This window comes from Podarcis muralis, chromosome 6, assembly GCF_964188315.1.
Source record: "Podarcis muralis chromosome 6, rPodMur119.hap1.1, whole genome shotgun sequence".
Lineage (NCBI taxonomy): Eukaryota > Metazoa > Chordata > Lepidosauria > Squamata > Lacertidae > Podarcis > Podarcis muralis.
This window is the reverse complement of record NC_135660.1, coordinates 17,759,216-17,780,904: the sequence shown is the minus strand read 5'-3', so window position 1 is coordinate 17,780,904 and position 21,689 is coordinate 17,759,216. Positions and strand designations below refer to the sequence as shown.

The window sequence follows — 21,689 nt, the reverse complement described above, 5'->3', positions numbered from 1 at the left end:
TGAACCACGTCTATTGATTTCAATGGGTCTACTCTGAGTAGGACTGAGCTGAATACAATCCATAGTTAGCATTTGCATGCCTCCAGGCCTGGGACAGCCCACCCATTCTCCAGGATTTATCAAAAATGACAGCACATTTTGTGAGCAACTCAGCAAGCACCTTTTGTGCCCTGGGATGCCCATTCATCTGCCCTGGCAGTTCTGAGCTCATTTAAGGTAGCTAGGCATCAGTTTTGAACTGCGATCCTGAGTCCTCTCTAGTTAAATTACATGTCCAAGGTTGCACACAGCTCTCTCTTTAGAATATGGAGAAGTTGAGCAGTTCCACCTTCCCTTTGTCACCCATTACTTAGCACTTGTACCTTCCTCTTCCTTTGAGCATACCTGAAAAAGTGCTCTCTTTGTGTTCTTAACATCCCTTGCCAAGCTCAGTTCATTCTGAGCTTTAGCTTTCCTGACACATCTCAACATGCCTGGGATACTAGTCTGCAGCCATCCTTTGTTACCTGTCCTTACTTCAATTTCTTATACATGCTCTCTTTGATTTTCAGCTCTTCACAAAGCCTTTTGTGCATCCACTGGGGATGGGCAAATCTGTCAATTCTGGTTTCTCTCAGTTTCTCCTTTTCCCCAGTCTTAAGTTCACTTCACCACATTTCTGCATCAGTTTGCAGTTTTTGAAAGTCCTCATAACAGCTCATCAGCATTTTAGTGCCTGTTTTGTCTACTATGCATATAGATTTTTGTATGCAATTCTGCCTAATTGGAACATTTTTTCCCCCAGCAGTTTCTCCTAATTTGATGCATGTGTGTGTTCTCATTTTTTTGTGTGTGTTTTCAGAAAGTTTAAAGGCTGAAAAGGTTTGCACACAACATGAGTAAAGGGCATTTAGTGAAACCTTTCCTATAGTGGTTGCAAGAGACAGGTGAGTAATTTGATTCAGTTTGCATTTAAAGGTGACTCTATCAAAGTAGCACTTCTTGAAAGAATTTGAGAACTGAAATGCCACAATCCTTTGAAATTTGTACTTATCTGAATTTTGTTATGCGGTTCGCCCACCAAACAATGTTTTGAAATTTGCATATATCAGGGAAGTGTGCATAAAATGAATATATTGGGGGGGGGTAGTATACAATCTTACAAAAATGGGTACATTACTCAAAAAGTGTTTATTATGAGAAATTTGTACTAAAACTCAAATGATTTTTTGTGAAGATTTTTTTTTAAACTGTGAATTGCTGCATGAATTTGAAGAACTGAATTTAAGATTGGAGAAATGAGAAGCAGAGAACCAAAATGGACGGATCCTTCCATACTTAGTGGTGGCCACTAGGGATAAGTGGATTGAGGGGTGAGATGGAAATGCTTTGCTTGCTTTATTGTTCATCTTCATTTAAATCAATCAATAAATAAATGGTTTTCATTGGTTTTTCAAAAGGAACATGAGAATATAGCCATCTTATAAAACATTTGCTTTTGAATTATGGTGCTGGAGGAGACTCTTGAGAGTCCCATGGACTGCAAGAAGATCAAACCTCTCCATTCTGAAGGAAATCAGCCCTGAGTGCTCACTGGAAGGACAGATCGTGAAGCTGAGGCTCCAATACTTTGGCCACCTCATGAGAAGAGAAGACTCCCTGGAAAAGACCCTGATGTTGGGAAAGATGGAGGGCACAAGGAGAAGGGGAAGACAGAGGACAAGATGGTTGGACAGTGTTCTTGAAGCTACCAGCATGAGTTTGACCAAACTGCGGGAGGCAGTGGAAGACAGGAGTGCCTGGCGTGCTCTGGTCCATGGGGTCATGAAGAGTCGGACACAACTAAACGACTAAACAACAATAAAACATTTTCCCTCCACACACCCCTAATTTCCAAATCCTATGGGAAAATGTTATTCCAAAGTTTCAGGTGGGTACCACTGTATTTGATGTTCTACTGTGCATGGGATGAAAGGATGCCATTTCTCATTAAAAAGATCCATTCTTCTGCAGTGCTAAATGGAACTAGCTGCACTTATTTCAAAAGTCAGGTCTGCCAAATGCTTTCCCAGTAAGCCCTCCCCTCCCCAAAAGTTCATAGACTTTATCCCAACCCACCAAAATGCACTCCCCAAAAGAATTTGCAGCCTCAATAATGGGACCTCGAATTGAGGAGACGTTTTCTGCACATCGCACAGCTATGGAAAGCTGAGCCTCCATTTTACATCTCCTCCAATACTCCAGGGTACCTGACAATACTCTGGAGTGATGCGAAATTAGCAGTCTGGGTCACTGTAGGCGACTAAAAATGAAGTTTCATGCCTTCTCAAAGCCTAGCATGAGGTCCAGCATCAGAGCTGGTGGGGCCTGGATGGTGCTGAGATCCCACCAGCTGCCTGAGGTTGTCAAAAGCTGAACCACATAACCTTCGTTCCTGCATGTGGCAGATAAAATAGTCATCTTGTAATAATAATAATAATAATAATAATAATAATAATAATAATAATAATAATGATAATGATAATGATTTATTATTTATATCCTGTCCCTCTAGTTGGGTTTCCCCAGTCACTCTGGGTGGCTTCCAACAAAATATTAAAATACAGTAATGCATCAAACATTAAAAGCTTCCCTGAACAGGGCTGCCTTCAGATGTCTTCTAAAAGCCTGGTAGTTGTACTTCTCTTTGACATCTGGTGGGAGGGTGTTCCACAGGGTGGATGCCACTATCAAGAAGGCCCTCTGCCTGGCTCCCTGTAACTTGGCTTCTCACAGCGAGGGAACCGTCAGAAGGCCCTCGGCGTTGGACCTCAGTGTCCGGGTAGAATGATGGGGGTGGAGATGCTCCTTCAGATATACCACACCGAGGCTGTTTAGGGCTTTAAAGGTCAGCACCAACACTTTGAATTGTGCTCGGAAACGTACTGGGAGCCAATGTAGGTCTTTCCAGACCGGTGTTGTACTGACTTTTAGTCCTCACTATTGCTTTACAATTGCTCAATTACATCTAGTTATAGTGGCATGCCAGCTCATGCCAATCTCAGTGAGCGATTGTAGTAAATGGGTGCTCATGGGTGCTGCTAAGGCTGAAACTCCTTTGGGGCATTTACATGCTAAATAGCTTACTTGTGATGCATTTTGGGACAAAGGGGTGTCAACTCTCTGCCTAAATGGGCTTGCCATGCCATCAGGGAGAATTAAGCAGCTGCCTCTGGCAGCAGATGTTGGGGAGCAATGAAGTTTCGGAAGGAAGAGCTGAATGCACCATGTGGCCAGGCCTTCACCCTCTATGCTAGCCTGCTGCCCTCATGTGCAACAGAGGATGTTGTGCTGTCACTGGGATTTGCAAATAAATCCATCATTTCAAAATTTAAAGCTGAGATTCAATACCTGGGTTTTGATAGATGGGAAGTGACTGAGTTTTAATACATCATTTAATGTTTCGGGTTTACACTCCCATATGCAAGATTAGGTTCTCAGAATTATTTACAGCACTGACAAACCTTTAATTGGATTATTTTTTTTTCCGGTGGCAGTGCATATGGTCATTTCCAACTTCTGGAACATCCTTAAAGGGGAAACTTTAAAATATTGGTATAGAAGACTGTACGGAAAAGCTAACACAAACATTATGATGGGCAAGAGGAATAAAACATAAAGGCACTTCTGCTAGTATGTGGTAGAACTTTATTGTCTTTACAAATATGCCAGAAAGCAGAAGACCAGTCTTTAGAGTTTATACTAATGCATGGATTTCATAATAACATTCCTGCCAATATTGTGTGGGAATTGTTATTTTTGCAAGGGTGAAGATATCGCCAAGGTGGGAGTTGTATTTCTTTGGTTTTGTAACACAGCTGTAAAATGTGGATTTTTTTTAAAAAAAGTTATTTACAGCACAGATATATTTTCTAAACCTGGAATGACTTGATTGCCTTGTGTATTATTTTTTTACACTAGAATTTCTTCTATCAACTCACATCAGTGTACAGATTGTGCCAAATATCTAGGTATTTATTAAAATACTGACCATCATCTGGAAACTAAGCCTTATGAGGAACAGTTGAAGGAGCTGGGTATGTTTAGCCTGGAAAAGAGGAGCCTGAGAGGAGATATGATAGCCATCTTCAAATATCTTAAGGGCTGTCACATGGAGGAGGGAACATACTGGTTTCCTCCTGCTCTGGAGGGTAGGACTCGAACCAATGACGTCAAGTTACAAAAAAATAGATTCTGACTAAACATTCAAAAAAACTTTGACAGTAAGAGCTGTTCAGCAGTAGAACAGTCTCCCATGAGAGGTGGTGGACTCTCCTTCCTTGGAGGTTTTTAAGCAGAGGTTGGATGGCCATCTGTCTTGGATGCTTTAGCTGAGATTGCAGAGGGTTGGACTAGATGACTCATGCGTCCCTTCCAACTCTAAGATTCTATGAAATCAGATGTGCAAAAGGAGTTCTATAAGTGCAGGAGCTTCCCCCCATTCTCTTCTATGGGCAGGAGACCACTCCATTTTTGCCAAGGAGAATTGGCATGTCTGTACAGATTGCATCACTTTGCAGAAATGAACATGGCCGTAACTTAAGGTGATGCCCAATACAGGTAACTTTACTTTAAAATACAGACAAGACCAAAAGTTATATTCTACAGATGAATTATGTGACCCTATAATGAATAATTAGCTGGCATTTCAAGACACTGCAAAGAAAGACAGAAAGATCAAAGGGTATAACGATTATTAAAATATCAAAGGGTGAAAAGCCAGGAGCTGGAAATAAAATAGTAGTAATACAGACTGTGAAGGAGGAGAGACAGTACTGCTTTAGGCAACTTTTGCCATGTTAGATCCATTCATTATCATCTACTTTTGTAAATTAGAAGTTGGGAATAGGAGAGGGGATTGGTTGCAGGAGAAAAGGAGGCTACACAGATGCAATTCTGCAGGCTAGCTATTCTGTGCTGCAGTCAACACATAGTTGATTGTGGACCTGTTCGAACTGGTAGCCTGGCCAATGTGTAGATGAGTCACATGACCCACGCCAGAGAACACAAACAATGGTCCTATCACAGCAAAGCAGCTCTGACAAAGAGCTGAGCTACCATCACAAGATTATTCCCCCCCCCCCACACACACACACTTGGTTTCAGGACCAGCACCTGGATTCAGCATTGTTGGGCAGGGGGCCCATGGGCAATACTTGAAGCTTCCTAGGCTTCCTCATCCTCGCTGTTGCTGCCTGTTCACCTGCTGTTTCTGAAGGTGAAAGCAATGACATGAGTGAGGTGAAGCAGCTGTAGTTTCCTCTCAGCTAGCCCTCACTTTCTGAGAGGAGGTGGAGATTAGGCTTGGTGGGCTTGAGATGACTAACCTCTGACTCTCCAACACTGTTGGACTATTACTCCCATAATTCCTGATCAGTGGCCACATTGCATTGTCTTGGGTGGATGGGAGTTGTACTTGGACCACATCTAAGAGAGTGCCCCACTAGCTACCCAAGGTTAAATAGTCCATCCAAAACAGCAACAAAAGCTCCGTCATTTTGTCCCTTCCAAAGTACTTTCTTTTCCACAATCTCACCTTTCTAATTGATCTTACTTCCATATAAGCACCTTGTGTCTCAAAGAAAAGGGAAATGTTCCAGGGGAACAGGAGGGTACAGATTTTTCTTTAACATGTGATGAAAAAGGATCTCTCAGTTCATTTTAATATATTGGTGTTGAGGGTTCATTATAGGTTTTTACAAACATGAAGAGCTTATTCTTTCTATTGAAATCAAATAGCAAACCTTTCATTCATTTAAATGGTACAAATATCCTTACAAAAAGAACCCTATTGAAATAGTTTGAGGAGATTTGTAGAGATAATGCATAGCTGCTGATTATTATTGCTATATTACAATTAAATATGTAGAAAGATACACTGTCAAAAATATCAGTTTATTTGGGTTTACATCCAATTAAATCATAGAGTATGCACTAAAATCAATGGGCTTGACTAACTTAAACGTCTTGATTCCAATGGTTCTACTCTAAGTTGGATGCAATCAATTGTCAGTAATAGTCAAGACACATTTTCTGCAATGTGTTTTCAATATTTCCATGCACCAACATGAAATAAAGGATGACAAGCCATCATAACAGCAAACAGAAAAGGAAATGACATTATTCCTCCTTTGTCACCACTGATTACTTATTAGTATTTCTCCTGATTTGAAACAAATATCTTAATGGTCATGCACCTATCAGCATTACCGAATCACTCCTAGATCTCCAGCTGATAGCGTCTATATAGTGCACTGCTCTATAATTAGTGAGTGGGAGAAGGTTTAATATTTCAGCAATATCACTTTGGATGTTTAATTCAACTGGCTTCCTGCAGCCCTAGATAAAAATCCATGTGAATTACTTTCTAAACAATCTCTGATAGATGATCCATCACATCCCTTGGAGTTATACCAGGTTAACCCCTGATACTCATGTGAGTTGAGATAATAAAATCAGATCAATCTAGGACTCCATTGAAATATACATATCTATTTCTGAACCCAAAATGCAGTTGGTAATAAAGAGATGGGTGATGAGATACCCTGAAAGTGATTAGCCATGCAGCAAGAATAGATTTAATTTGGGAGATTGAGAGGTGCAGAGATAACTGCTTTCTGCCTACACACTTCTACCAGTGCTCTGTATAACCAAGACTTTAAATACTTTATAAATTGAAAGAATTAACCACCACAGTCCTGAACTGAAAGAACCACCTACATCATTTGTGCATTTATTCTATTATTAGTGTCTCACACATTAGCTGGTGAAACTCAAGAATAAATTAGATAAGAACGCAAAGGGATGAGCACTTGTCTTCTGCTTGTGCATTTATATATGCTAATGGGGAAGGACCAGCAAGAGGATGGGATGCTTTTTTCTAGATCTCAGCAATGTGCCCAGGCAATTGAGAAGCTAGTTTGGCTCAGCAGTACCCCCTCCAGTGAAAGATTGCTAAAGAGAAAGAGTTAGGAGGACACTGTCTTACGGCCCTGCAAAGTGGAAACTGACTCAAGATAGTGTGGTCCAGAGGTGGGGAATCTATGACCAGCCTCATCCTCCATTATCCCCAGACACCCTGGACAATGGTGAGGAAAGATGGAAGAAGAAGAAGAAGAAGAGGAGGAGGAGGAGGAGGAGGAGTTTGGATTTGATATCCCACTTTATCACTACCCAAAGGAGTCTCAAAGTGGCTAACATTCTCCTTTCCCTTCCTCCCCCACAACAAACACTCTGTGAGGTGAGTGGGGCTGAGAGACTTCAAGGAAGTGTGACTAGCCCAAAGTCACCCAGCAGCTGCATGTGGAGGAGCGGAGACGCGAACTCGGTTCCCCAGTTTACGAGTCTACTGCTCTCAACCACTACACCACACTGGAAGCTATAGCTCAGCAATATCTGGAATGCCACAAGTTTTCCACCCCTCTTCTATATACTACCATTCAATTCAGTTGTCCAAGTGTGCAATCCTATACACAGTAAGCCCTGTTATACTCAGTAGGGCTTACTTCTGAGAAGACATGTGAAGGATTGTATGTAGTCAAAATGGCACCATCTATGGTCAAGTATTGGCAAGCTTGCAGAAGTAATCTTTAGAGGGAGGGAATCTAATGTGAAAGAACCAAAAATAGGTCAATGAGGACTGGGTGTTTTCCATTGCCATGGAATGCTAGCTGATTGTTGGAGTGGGGTGAGGGGAAATGGAAGAAAAAGAATGGGATGGTGTTTCCTTGAAGATGACATGGCTGGCTGGTGGCATCCTGAACAGGAGCATAGTACCAGTCAGTGTAGACAATACTGAGCTATATAGACCAATGGTTTGACTCAGCAAAAGCAGGTTCCTCTGGGGTCATGTGGCTTGAGAAAATCAGGAAGCAGAGGATGTTGTTGAGCACCATGAGACATCATTTAGAGGGAGAGGAGGGGGCAGTATCAGTTTAAAGAAATGTGCACTGTTCAAAACTATATGGTTTGTGCTTAATTGTTCTCAGGTGTCTGATTCTGTGCATAAACCCCAAAAAGAGCACGAGAACGAAGCCTTTCTGGTGCTACAGTTTTCAGCATGGATGTAATTTACAGCTGTGCTGTATGAATGCACACCTAAGGGGGGGGGAAGAGTAAACTGAACCAAATGATCCATTTATTATATATATATATATATATATTTAAAAAATGGTGTCTGGCTTAAATGGAAAAGAAAAATGGAATTAAAAAAAGCCAAAAGAAAATGTGCTTGACCAAAAATGGAAAGCTTCTAAGAGATAAAATGAATTGGGAGGGGTGAGGGATAAAATATGATGGAGCTTTCTTATGTAAACAAAGCTGAATTTAATGCCAGCTGAAAAGGAATTGGGTGAAGCTGAAATATGGGGAGAGAATAGTTGACTGAATGGAAAGATTCCGAACATTTATCTTGGACAAAGAACAGATGAGTGTGGGAAGCTTTAGACGTGGAAGGGAACAGAGAAGCATGTGATGGAATCCATCATTGGAAAGCTGGAGGCTGAATATAAATTAAAAAGTAGAAATAGAGAACAAGCTCATAAAGAGGTATATCTTTGCAACTGAAGCATGTCACTGCAAACTGGGGATATTTCAACCAAAAGATCTGAGATCGTTTTTGCACTTACTTACAAAAGTTCAACATTAAAGACCGGCAGCAAGTGGCCAAGAGCAGAGAAGAGTAATACTTTTCATGCAGTCTGATTTTGGGTTTTTTTTGCCTTCCTTCTGCAGTGCCTTGAAGATTTTGGGTGGGTGAAATTCAGGGAAGTGAAAATGACTCCGGAGGTGGGGGAAATAAGAACATAAGAAGTGGTCCACCCAGCCCAGCATCCTGTGGCCACAGCAGCCAACCAGATGCCCAGCGGAAGCCTGCAAGCAGGTCTAAGGTGCAACGACCCCCTCCCCACCTGTGATTCCAGGCAGTCAACATTCAGAGGCATATCACCTCCAACTTGAGGTGGCTTTTAGAAAGTAAAGTGGGGGAAAGCAGCAGCTACTACTACTATGAAATAGCCCCTTCCCCCAAACCACTGAAATCTCGTTCACACTGCCTATGGATGTGGATGATTTTTTTTTTTTTGAGGAGGGCAATTTCACACATCCCCATTTCCAGATTTTCACAAGTCTGAAGGAGTTGGATATGTTGTTTCCTGTCCTTACTCCCCACAATAATGCTTCATAAAGTAATATGTAGATGTTATCAGCTCACTCTCTCACACACAAACACAGGGGTGCCAACTAGAATAAAATATGGGGAGCAGGTAAGCCCCACTCTGCACAATTGGTCAAACGCCATTTTAATTGCAATGACCATCAACTTTGGGGGGGGGCTTGGCCCCCTCAAATATTTTATTGGGGGCCCTGAAGTGACCTTGGACCTTAGGAGTTGGCCTCTATGACAAGAAAACTCCTTTATGCCCTGCCTTTGGCATTACTCCCACAAGGGATTATCTATTCAATTTTTTTGCTTTCCATCTTTCCTCCAAGCAGCTCCAGGCAATGTACATGGTTGTCACCTTCCCCATTTTATCCTCTCATAAACCCTGTGAGGTAAGTTGGGCCGAGAGGCAGTGACTGTCCCAAGGTTCAATGAGAACTTCATGGAACAGGGATGCCCTCAGGTCTTAGTCCAGCACTCTAACTCCTACACCACATGGTCTGAGAAGGAATGTATTGTTCCGAACTGAGGGCAGAACTAGACGTGACAAATGGCACAGGGCTGCTACTGAAAGTAGTACAGTGACTGACTAGATCCCCTTGGGATCCAGTGTGGGATTCTTTGTTCAGCTGACAGGCAGACAAACACCTGGCCACTTTTTTGAGGGTCAGGTGTTTCTCCTCCCTAGTTATTTGGCAACCCCACACCACAGAATTATGACCTGCAAGGTTCCCCATGGAGAGAAAGAAATAGAAAAATACTGTTGAGCTAATTTAAGGTGTTGTAGATGGTGCACACTTCAGAGTTGGCATGGTACCAACCAACAACAAAACAAAAGACACAGTGCCTGCCACCAGTTAAATTACCCCTTTATCAGCAACTTTCTAGGAACAATTGCATAGCATTATCCCACCCCAAACAAACGCAGCAACACCCACATATTTAAATGATTGGTTAGAGATAAAAAAAATAGAGCATGCACGAGAGAGAGGGGGGGAGATTCTTCTAAATTATGCCAGGGATTTTATCTTACGGATTCAAGTTCCCAGTCCACCCACTGCAAATCCATTGGCATGCAAGCCTTTAATGCAGATGGATCTGGCTTGATAAACATATCCAGCTGCAAATGTCTGTACCACAGGTGCTTGGTTTTTTGTAACTCTGAGCTGGCCAAAAGCAGACAGATTTATTGGCCTCGGGGCTGCTTTTCACTGGCACTGGAAGCGGAAGCATGTTGGTAAAAATAGACATGATATCCTGCTTGGCACGTGCGTCTCCGTGGATGGTGGGAAGTGTTGCACATAGACAAAGGCAGCCACTGTCAGTACATGAGCAAACGTAGTCAACTCAGCCATTTTTAACCCACAGAAAGTGCAACTATCAACTGAAAAGCTATCACAGACATACAGAATTCAGAGTCAAATTCAGAATCAATTTATGCATTGTTTCTGCTGCATGTATATCCTACTTTCCCACCAGTTAATGATCCACAAAATATTTCACAGTCAATATGCAATAAAATAAAATAAATTTAATATTAGAGTAGACCCATTGAAATCAATGAGTTGCACTCCACTAAGTTCTACAGGGAGAAGACCCAGTGAAATTAATACACCCAAGGTAATAATGTCCATTAATTTCAACACTGAATTCAATTCAATGGAATTAAGTCCATCGCTTTCAGTGAGTTAGTTAGACATCAGCTATTGTTATTGATGGGTTGTCTGCAAATAAGTTCTAAGTAAACCCACTGAAATTAATGGACCTAAGTTAGTCATGTCCATTAATTTCAAAGGGCATGTTCTAAGACTGATGTTGATACAAACTGTTATTGATATTGTAATTGTTATATTTAGCAGTGCAATCATGTGCAGGGCTCTTCTCAGTATCTTATGCTGAAGTGAGAACAGCTCTTTTCTCCCTTGCTAAACATATGACCCTGTTGTTGTCATATGGTTTTATTACATACATGATTGCCATGGAAGGATTTAGAGAACACCAAAAGCAGTGCTAATGGTTAAAGCCTTCTCAGTGTAGGGATTCAAGGGGTTGAAGGACCTTAAATTGAAATACAGAATCAACAAATGGAAGATCCATCATTATTATGGAAAGAAAGCAAATCAGGGATTTACAGCTAAGGAGCCCCCAAATGGTGTGGTTTTCCATTTTGAATTTCAAAATTTAGTGAACTTTTAATTGCCATCATTTGGATTTGGATTTCAAAGTTTTGACCTTAGTGATCCCAGAACTGAAATTTGACCTCCAAATTCAAACTTTGACCATTTTGACTGATTGAGGCTGCAGGCTACCAAAGAAATCCCATTCATTTCAGTGGAGCTGAATAAAGGAGCATAAAATTGTACTGCAAATAAACGACAGAAGTTAATAATACAAAAAAAGTACTGAAATCTATTGCAAACCTTACTGCAATCTATCAATTAAATACTGCCAAAGCTGATAGCTGCTTGCCAGTTTGTGTCAGAAACTAATTGCTACTGCAGATCAGCTGTCAGAGAATATTCGGGAAACGTTTAGCAGAAAACTCACAGGAAATAACATGAAGGGGCAGTTCATTACAAGTCTGTAAGAAGATGGCCTGCAGAAATAGTAGATCACTGGGGAAGATGAAAGTTGCTGTTGAATGTTCAACGTCTACCACTCCGAACTTGAAGTCAAGGTTTTCTGCCCCCTGGTCTTGCTATCATCTCCAGACTGCTGTTTCACATTACTGAAAGACACCTTCTAAAACACTATACATATCTATCACAAACTTGATTCTTATAAAGCAGTGATTGCTTAGATCGGCCCTACAATTAGTCAGAGAGAGTTGACTGCCTCAGGCAACAGATTTGGGATGTCAAGGAAAGTCAACAAATTATTAGTTATTTAATTCATTATTGTTGTATTTTCACTGGCAAGGAGGAGGAGAGAAGTTTGTATGTTATTTCTCATGTGCCAAAAAATCAGTGCTATTTTTCGAGAAAAAATGGTGCCAGAACTCACCATGAACACTTCTCTCATAATGGCAATGGTGCCAACCTGAGAGGTGCAGGAACTAAGTTCTGGCTTAAAAAAAGGCCCTGACTTGTATGGCTTTGGATGTCAAGATTTTTATTAAAGGTTTTCACAAAACAGTAAGATATAGAAAACTAATGTAAATTAAAAAACAAACAAAGACATCTACAAAAATTACAAATAGAATACAGAGTCCTCACTTAGAGGTAGTTCTTAACCCTTACCGCCCCAGAAAGTAGTAGCCCACCCCAGCTTTCACATAGGATATTTCCTTTCTCCTCCCAGCCGCTCACTCTGGGGGACCAATATTTCCCTGCCTCACACCCAGGGTCCCTCCATCAGCCATCTACCGCACCCATGGGTGTACAATCCCTGGGCCCCAATCAATGCCCTGAGCAGAGGACACCAAAGAAGAAAGAGAAGAAAAGAAAAAGTATGAGAAAGAGGCAGGAAGAAAAAGGGGGAAAGGGAACAGAAACAATAAAGAAAAAAAAGGACTTCCAGTTTTCCATATGCCTGTTACATACACAAAAGTTCAGTCCATTATAAAATTGAGGTGTGTGTGTGTGAGAGAGAGAGAGGGGGGGGGGAGAGGGAGGGAGAGAGAGAGCACGAGAGAGAGAGAAAGAAAATGTAGGAAAATATAAAAATGTGTTTGACCAACCTTGGTGTTCATCCCCACCTACTGTATAACAGGGTGGGGAAATCTCAGACTCCAGGGTCAAATGCAGCCCTCCAGGCTACTATATCTTGCTTCAGGAGTCTTCCCAGGCCAACCACCCTCCTGTGCTACACCTGTCATCAGTTGTTCTTTGCACCCTCCTTGACTGTTTTTGCCTTGGCTGGAATGTGTTCTTGAACTCTGATAATGACTAGATGGAGGATCACGAGGAGTGGGGGAGTCCGTAGAGAAAGTAGGCTACTGTACAATGGCAAAATGAACATGCATTGCTCTGCTCATGCCTCTCGCCCTGCCCACCCCTGACATACTGCCCTCAGAAGGTTGTTCAGAAAGGAAGGTGGTCCTTGAGCTAAAAAAGTAAATGGATGTTGGATATATTCTTGTCCTGTGTACAAGAAGTCCCATTCAACCTTGGGACTGCTGCTGCTCTTCCTAAGCCTGTCAATGGGAAAACAAGCCTTGAAATAGTGTTCTACACTGAATTTCCAGGTCACATGTCTGAGCTGAACCCACTTAGGATCCAGCCTACATCTCCCACAGCCCTACCTGCATCACACCCCTTTTAGAGAACTTACACTGGTCTCAGCAAAGCCAGCTGTGGCTCGGTCAACTGATCCCCAACTGAGCCATGTATCTTAAGTTGAGCTGGAGTTGGGAACTTAATGCTGCCCGAGGCCAGCTGAGCCAGGAATCAGCCAGCTGAGCCAAAGATCCAAAGCATCATAAGCTGCCCCACCTGGCAGATCTTCTCCATTGGATTGACCCTTTAGTGTAGAATGCAACCAAGTAGAATTATTGTATTGAATGGATGGTGCAATATTTGTTATGATTATTTTCTAAGCATCCCCTGATGTACGTATCTAAAAAACACCAACCAATAATACTACATCATAGACAGAGATCATCAACACTGACACACCAACATCTCAGCTGAATGGGTTTACAGTGAATTTTATTATGGTTATTTGGTTTGCTTTCGTCCACAACATCTCCTTTTATTATTATTTTTTAAAACATGTGATTGCCTATAAAATTTGGAGAGTCTTACTCTCAGAATATACTCCTCATTTCAAGGGAAAGGTGAAATGAAAAGTGTGCAACATTCTAAAGCAGCAATCTGCAGTTTGCCGGTCCAAAACCTTGGTAAGGTGCCTGGGGATTCAAAGTTGGTACCGAACTCCATTGAGATTATCCTGGATGGAGAAGAGAGACCCGATGGGATGAACAGACTGTGAGATTTCAGTGAACAGACTGTGAGATTTAAGTGGCATTAAGGGAGCAATCTTTTACACACAAGAAGCCAGCATAAAGGAAGCTGCTGTAAATTAAGTTGATGGAAAGTTACACCAGATCCAAATCCTGTTCAAAAGTGGGGCTGCTCCTCCTGCTCTGCATAAGCCTGGCAGAAGGAAAACAAGCTTTTAAAAGAGTCTTCTATGCCCAGGTTGCCAGGTCACAGGACTGAGATGAATGGGTTTAGGAACCAGCCTAAGTCCACCCTCTGGTCCTGATTCCATCGTGAAAAAGCCAGATTCCTTTTGGGAAACTTACACTGCCTGCTTCAGTCAGCTGAGCAAGTCACACCAGCATATCTTGGGCTGAGCCATGGTTGGAGGCATAACACCAGCTGAGCTAAGAACCATCTGTCTGATCCACAGTTCCATTGTATCCTAAGCTGCTCATTCTGGGGGATCTCACCATAGGATTTCCCCCTTATCCACCCATTTCTACCTACTGCAGAAGGATGTTGGGAGACCAGATAAACTGATGATTTCAAAGCACTTTACAAATTAAAAGTGCCAGATAAGCATTTGATAATAGAAAGAGTGCTCTTTCTCAGCAGATGATATGCTCCAGTGGAAGAGGGTGAAGGGGTGAAGAAAGGTTTGCCTGAATAGCTCTCCTTTGATTCATTGACAGTGTCAAGAAATAATTCTGTTCTCTGTAGGGAAAATTGGTATAATTTGACAATGAGCATTTGGGTCTCCAGAATGTTTAGCTTTCAAGGAGCGAGACAGTCAGTTTTAAAAGCCTCTTTTGACTTAACAAGAAAATTGCATCTTTTTTTATTTCCTGTAACATTGGCAACTCTTGATATACCCCTAACAAGTAAATTACAGCTGAAGCAGGATTAAAATGTTGTGACATTGCAGTTGGAGATCTGAGCCAATGGAGCTTTTGATGGCAGTGTTCTGGAATACTGATATTTCTGCTGTGTCCTTTACGGTGAAAGAAATGTTGCATTTATCTGTCAACATACCACAAATATTTATTTCCGCTGAAACTTACTTGCCGCAATCCAGCTCAGGAGACACATGTATACAAATAGGCTTACGCATGTGTGTCACTTCCTGGATTGGGAACAACAGCCATAAATGGGCTGTGTATTCAGAAGGACAGATAGAGTACTGCATCACTTGGAATGGGTTGCAATTCCTGGTGTGCAATCAAATCTCCATCCTCATGCTTGTGCAACTAGCCATGCGGCGAGAGTTGGATCGGGGCCATTAGACATCTAACGATAATCCTCAGGTTTTAATCACACTTGGTCTGATTTTCATCTCTCAAAGCTTCAAAGAGGAGAAGCACTTTATAACGTTTATTGATATAAATAGAAATGGACCTGGGAGACAAGTATATTTGTGACGTGTCACTGAGCCTGCATAACATGCCTTATTGCTGGATATGCTACATTAGCTATCTCTGTGTTTGCCTTGATCTTTGACAATGAAGGCATTCCAGAAAGGCTGGAACTTTTAATTAGAGACCTGCACAGCTTTCCTTCTTACTAGTGTAATCATTAAATTGATTTTTCCAGTCCATCATGTAATTGTTCCAGCGAAGGAATCCTGCTTTCCACTCTCGTTCTGCTTCATCAATATTGCCTGTAAAACATGAAATGGGTGGCATTAATCTAAATTTAAATCTCTTTGTACATTAATTGAAAAATAATTCTGATTACCAATGCCATTTCCCTCTAAATACACTACACAGCACTACACCCTCCCCTTTGTCACCTGATTTATTGCAAATTCGAAAGGGCAACATTTTATCTCTAGATCTTGAGATAATCGGTTGAAGTGAATAATTATACTTAAAGATCAATATAGAGCATCATATAGAATTTTATTTTCAATATTTACACCCCTTTGACATTTTCCAAGCAGTGTATAGTTCATAACGAATAGGCACCTAGTAACTTGGATCCAGATATTGGCTTCTAATTAGGATGGGGACATTATGGCCTTCCAAATGGTGTTGGACTCCAACTCCCATAAGCCGCAGACAGCACGGTCAGTGGTCAGGGATGATAGGCACTGTAGTCCAACAATACCTGGAAGGTCACAGTTCCCCCATCTTTGAACAAGGGAGACGGAGTGGATTTCCTTCTGGAAACAAAACAAATAATTACATCACCTATTCCCAGTTGCAGAACAGTGTCCTAAATATAGCAACAATGTGTTAAAAACAAACAAAACAGAAGTCAAAATGGACCTGAAAAAGGAAAGTCTTATTTGTTCAGTATGTTTGATAATTGAAACAGGTGGAAACAGACAATCAGGTCCATGTATCCAAAGCAGTGACCGGAGGATGAATAACCGCTGTGAGGAGTATAGGGAGAAGAAACTCCATGGTGCACCTGTGGCAGCAAAACCGGAAAACCTTCATCTGCCTCAGGTGCAACAAAACATGTCTCTCCCATATCGGTCTCTACAGCCACAGCAGGCGCTGTAATTCTCCAACAGTTTGACTTAACCCTCAAAGGCTCACTCCTCCATTGTCTCCTGGGACAGACAGATGCCAGCAACAAAGCAGCTGTACAGAGTCACTAAGAATATGCAATAACAAGCACTGAGAAACAGCCCTGTTATCACAAACAATAGCAAATCAGTTAAAGCACTCACCACACCTGCGAGAATCCTGGGACCTGTAATTTACCCCTCACACAGCACCCTTAACAAACTACAGCTTTCTGGATTATTTTGGAGGGAATGAGCTTTAAATGTATGCTACGTACTCAGCCTTTAGTTGCAGGATATGAAACAGGAATAGGGTAAGCATCCATAATATTATCCAGTCAAGAATAGCTCTCTGAGCTGCCTAAACAGGTTGATAATTATCTATTGTTATTGTTCTCTGGTAGCTCTGACGTGGTGTTTTAACCTTAGATCACATGAGAGGTATTGAATTGCAAGTTCATCTTGGTTCTCATGCTCTGTGGAAGTAAGGACATGTAAATGACCCTCTCCAGTGAGTGAATACAGCTCCAGGCAAAATGGAAACTGTAAGGAGAGACAAACCTCTGAGTTTAGATCTGTTTGGAGTATTTCATATTTTATTTCTAAGATGATGAGCCTGTGCTAGACTGCACAAGATATTGTATGGAATCATCTGGATGTATCTTTGATGAGTTTGTTCTGCTTTGAAGAAAGTTCGACAAGTAAAATTTTGAACAATCTAATGGGTCAGGGGTTTTTTTTGCATCCAGTCACTTCAAGTTGCGCAATATTGATATCTGCAACATTTAGGGAGCAATCCTATGCACAAGAATCTGGCATAAAGCAAGCCAATATAGGCTGAGCTGCTATAAAGTTACACCAGATCCAATAACTTTTCAAGAGTAGGACTTCAGCTGCTGCGCCACCTAAGCCAGGCAGAAGGAAAACAAGTCTTTAAAGCAGTGTCCTATGCCAGGTTGCCAGGTCATGTCACTGAGCCGAATGGGCTCAGGGTCCAGTCTAAGGCCCCCTCCGTCCCACTTGCCCAATACATCCCCAGAACCACCACCCCTTTGGGGAACTAATACCTGCCTGAATGAGCAAGTTATGCCAGAGGACCTTCAGCTCATCTGGGGTTGGGGACATAATGCCATCTGAGCTCGGATGGGACTCAGCCAGTTGAGTTGGAGATCTACTGCAGTCTATGCTGTTCATCTCAGCAGATCTTGTTTTAGGATTGACCCCATCGATTTAGACCACATTTCATTTTACGTCCCCATTACTGGAGATTATTTTACTGGCCTATTATGTAACACAGAAGCATATCTTACTGATATTGGTTATTTCACAGAACATTTGGTTACATGCAGCACAGTTGCTCGTCACTATCATCATCCTCCAAACAGATGGTGTCTTCAGTTATGATTTCCGTGAGTAATGTCAGATGATCACAAGGAACATTTCGTCAGATTCACGATATACCCACATCTTGCTTGAAACTGGTCCAGGTTCACACATAACACACACACAGGATGCTTGTTTTTGAATGTCTCCCACATCCTACATATGATGGGATGTCATGATGCAAGAGATGATAAAATCTCTCAGACGTCAAATGGAAAACAATGTGTCAGATGAAGATGGCTATGTTCTTTCCCCACTAGGAAGCCTTACGCATAACAGCTATTTGAAAAACCAACCAACCAAAGCCAGCTTATTTGTTAGCTTTCGCTGTCAGAGATACAGACAATCCCAAACACAATATAAAGATATGACATGTGCCACTTGGCTGAGTATAAGTACACAAGAGAATTCAAGCATACCAAAGAGAAATAAGATGAAGATGTTGCAGCAGCTCGTTCACACTTTGTATAAAGTTCTGGGCCCAGGTATAGGTACCTCCCAAACAGATATGCAATACTGAGCACTGCCTCTACTTATGAACATCCTAACTGGCCTCTCATGGCTAATGTCTAGTAACAGATCTATATCCCACCAATTTGTGTAATTCTTTTTTAAAAAACCCAAAACGAAACCTAAACTTGTGGCCATTGTCACTGTTAACTTCTTACAGCTTACTCACTTTTGTAGGCCCAGAGAACTCTTGGAATTGTAGCTCTGTGCAGAGAATAGGTAACAGGACCCCTGACCTTTAAGTCCAATCACGGACGACTCTGGGGTTGCGGAGCTCATCTCACTTTACTGGCCGAGGGAGCCGGCGTTTTCCTGCATGTGGCCAGCATGACTAAGCTGCTTCTGGCGAACCAGAGCAGCGCATGGAAACGCCATTTACCTTCCTGCTGGAGAGGTACCTATTTATCTACTTGCACTTTCGAACTGCTAGGTTGGCAGGATCAGGGACTGAGCAATGGGAGCTCACCCAATCATGGGGATTCGAATCGCCGACCTTCTGATTGGCAAGCCCTAGGCTCTGTGGTTTAACCAACAGTACCACCCACATCCCTTATGTGCAGAGAATAGGGGTCTCCAAATAACTCTCCACACTCTTAACAAACTAGAGTTCTCAGGACTATTTGGGGGGAGCCATGGCTGGTTAAAGTGGTATTATAGTGCTTCAAATATACAGTGCAGATGGGGCCTTAGCTTCAACCCCTTATAACTGGAGACAGTTCACAACTCTATCATTACCCCTTCCTACAACTTCTGTTTGTGCAATGGAATCTTCTGGGGCAGATCTGTGGAACTGCAGAAGTTAGGAGGCGAGAGGGACAGGAATTTCCATTGTGTGAACAGAAGGTGTTATGTGAGCATAATGGCTTTGTTGGATGCAATGACACCCTATTCTTTATTCTAAAGGTTTTTACACCTACAATTGGTGGGTGGATCTTGGATTTCAAGTAGGGAAAAAACCCTGAAGTAGTCCTGACAAGCCAGAAGTTCAGCCCATTTTAGAAGGCTCATCATTGCTGCTTCTAAGACTGCACTTCAGCCTAAATTTATTACAAAGTAAAGTCTGCAACTAATTCAAGTTTTGGCTTAATTACTGAAAAAGAAATGACAGATTCCACCCATCCCTGGCTGCAACCTTAAGCACCCTTACTAAGATGAAAGTCCTGCTGATCTTGGTAGGGTTTGATTCCAAGGGACTATCACACTTCCATATTTTGCTTTTGAAATGAATGGAATCTGTGTAGGAATGCAGCTGTTCTTTCACCCTTTCATTTCAATGGGGCTCATGCAGCAGATGTTCTCAGCAGACTGTGCTCATGCAATGGACAACAAATCTTATGTGAATGAAGCTGAAGAGAGCATGTGAAACTTGCACAAAACTATATATTACACAAATTGATTGTGTGGGGGGAGGAGTGTTAGTTAAGTGAAAGAGGTTGTCTTTTTTGAAGGACCTCTGGATTTAATTTTACACAGATAGTTCTTGCTCATAAAAGCCTTGAAATTGAAATTGAAATTAAAATTTAGTAGCAGCAAAGTGACCTTGCATTAACCAATTTACTGTACATACATACATTTGCCACCAAAATTACCTGTCATCTCCAGGAGTTTGGGAAAAAATATATTCCAGAATCGGCACTGCTGGGCACGTAATTTTGTACGAATCTTTGAAGCGTCTGTGCTTAATGTTAAGTATTTTTGTTCAGCGGTGGTGAAGACTGGCCATCTTGTCCCATTAATCTGAGTCCCATTGGGTGTTCTAAAGGATTAAAGAGAAGCATTAGATCTCTCATGGGAAATTACCTGTGCACATCAGTAGTTTAAAATTATACTGCTGAAAAGTTATTTTATTTCAAAGATTGGTAGGGTTGCATGGAATTACCCCAGTACTTTTGAAACTAGATAGGAATAAATATCAACATCCCCAAACTTTAAATGGGAATTTGGAAAAAAAAAGTTTAATTAAGAATAGAGAAATATGCATACAGTAATAAAATCACTGTTCATCAGTTCCATGGATGAGCCCAAGAGGTCAGTGAGAAAATGCAATCTCATGGATAACATTAAGGACAATAAATTCACTAGCCTGGATTGCCCAAAGTTCTTAATAAGAATGCTAATGCCTTATTCCAATATGCAAGAATACTATATTGATTTTTTTTTTAAGGTAGACATTTTGCAAAGATATGCAGCTATATGGGTGAAATGAACGAAAATTGTATCCTGATTAAAGTATGCTGGAGAAAGAATGAGTTTCCTAATGGGGAAAAGGGCATCTTTCCACTGCTCAAAATAATTAATGTAAGACGATGTGCAGAAGTGCTGTCATATATTGGAATTGATTATCTTAGACATGATGCAGTAATGTAGGGGTGAGTGAAGTTGGGACTTGCAGGATTGTTGCATTGGGGGGTGGGCACAGGTTCCCTCTTCCTGTTCCTAGCTAAAGAAAGGAAAGTTCCTAGCTAAAGAAATCCTTCCATCCACAGGCACACACATTAAAGGATCGCTTAGCACTTGAGTGACAATATAAGAGCAAAAGGTGAATCTATATAGGGCAGGGGTCTGCAACCTTTAAGACAAAAAGAGCCACTTGGACCGAAGAAAAAAAACTGGGAGCCGCAAAACCATTGTGACATTTAAAACAGTGGGGAGTGTCAGGGCACACAATGCGCCTCCTCCCCTCGCTAGTATCCGCCCCGGAGCCGCGGCAAAGGTGTAAAAGAGCCACATGCGGCTCCGGAGCCACGGGTTGCTGACCCCTGATATAGGACATGTAGCCCTTAATTATGCATGCTCTGTAGACCAGGACTAGAAAACCAGTGAAGCATCCAGATGTTGCAGGACTGCATCTGCCATCATCCTTGACCACTAGCCATGCTGATTACAGCTGATGGAGGGGGACTGACCAACAGTATCTAAAGGTAAAGGTAAAGGGACCCCTGACCATTAGGTCCAGTCGTGACTGACTCTGGGGTTGTGGTGCTCATCTCACTTTATTGGCCAAAGGAGCCGGCGTACAGCTTCCAGGTCACGTGGCCAGCATGACTAAGCCACTTCTGGCGAACCAGAGCAGCGCACAGAAATGCCGTTTACCTTCCCGCTGGAGCGGTACCTATTTATCTACTTGCACTTTGACATGCTTTTGAGCTGCTAGGTTGGCAGGCGCAGGGACCGAGCAATG

At 41.9% G+C, this 21,689-nt stretch overlaps 1 protein-coding gene and 1 long non-coding RNA gene across 2 annotated transcripts in view; one reads left to right on the top strand and one right to left on the bottom strand.

Moving 5' to 3' along the window:
* Positions 1–840: 840 nt before the first annotated feature.
* LOC144328115 (uncharacterized) lies at positions 841–1,999 on the top strand. The gene is made up of 2 exons (XR_013393353.1): positions 841–926; positions 1,440–1,999. It is a non-coding gene; the product is annotated as an uncharacterized LOC144328115 (long non-coding RNA).
* Positions 2,000–13,810: 11,811 nt separating this feature from the next.
* Positions 13,811–21,689, bottom strand: part of BCHE (butyrylcholinesterase) — a 51,550-nt gene continuing 43,671 nt past the window's right edge. Inside the window, 2 exon segments of the mRNA XM_028731469.2 lie at positions 13,811–15,760; positions 20,098–20,264. Coding sequence (XP_028587302.2) covers positions 15,636–15,760; positions 20,098–20,264 — 292 coding nt within the window. The 3' untranslated portion in view covers positions 13,811–15,635.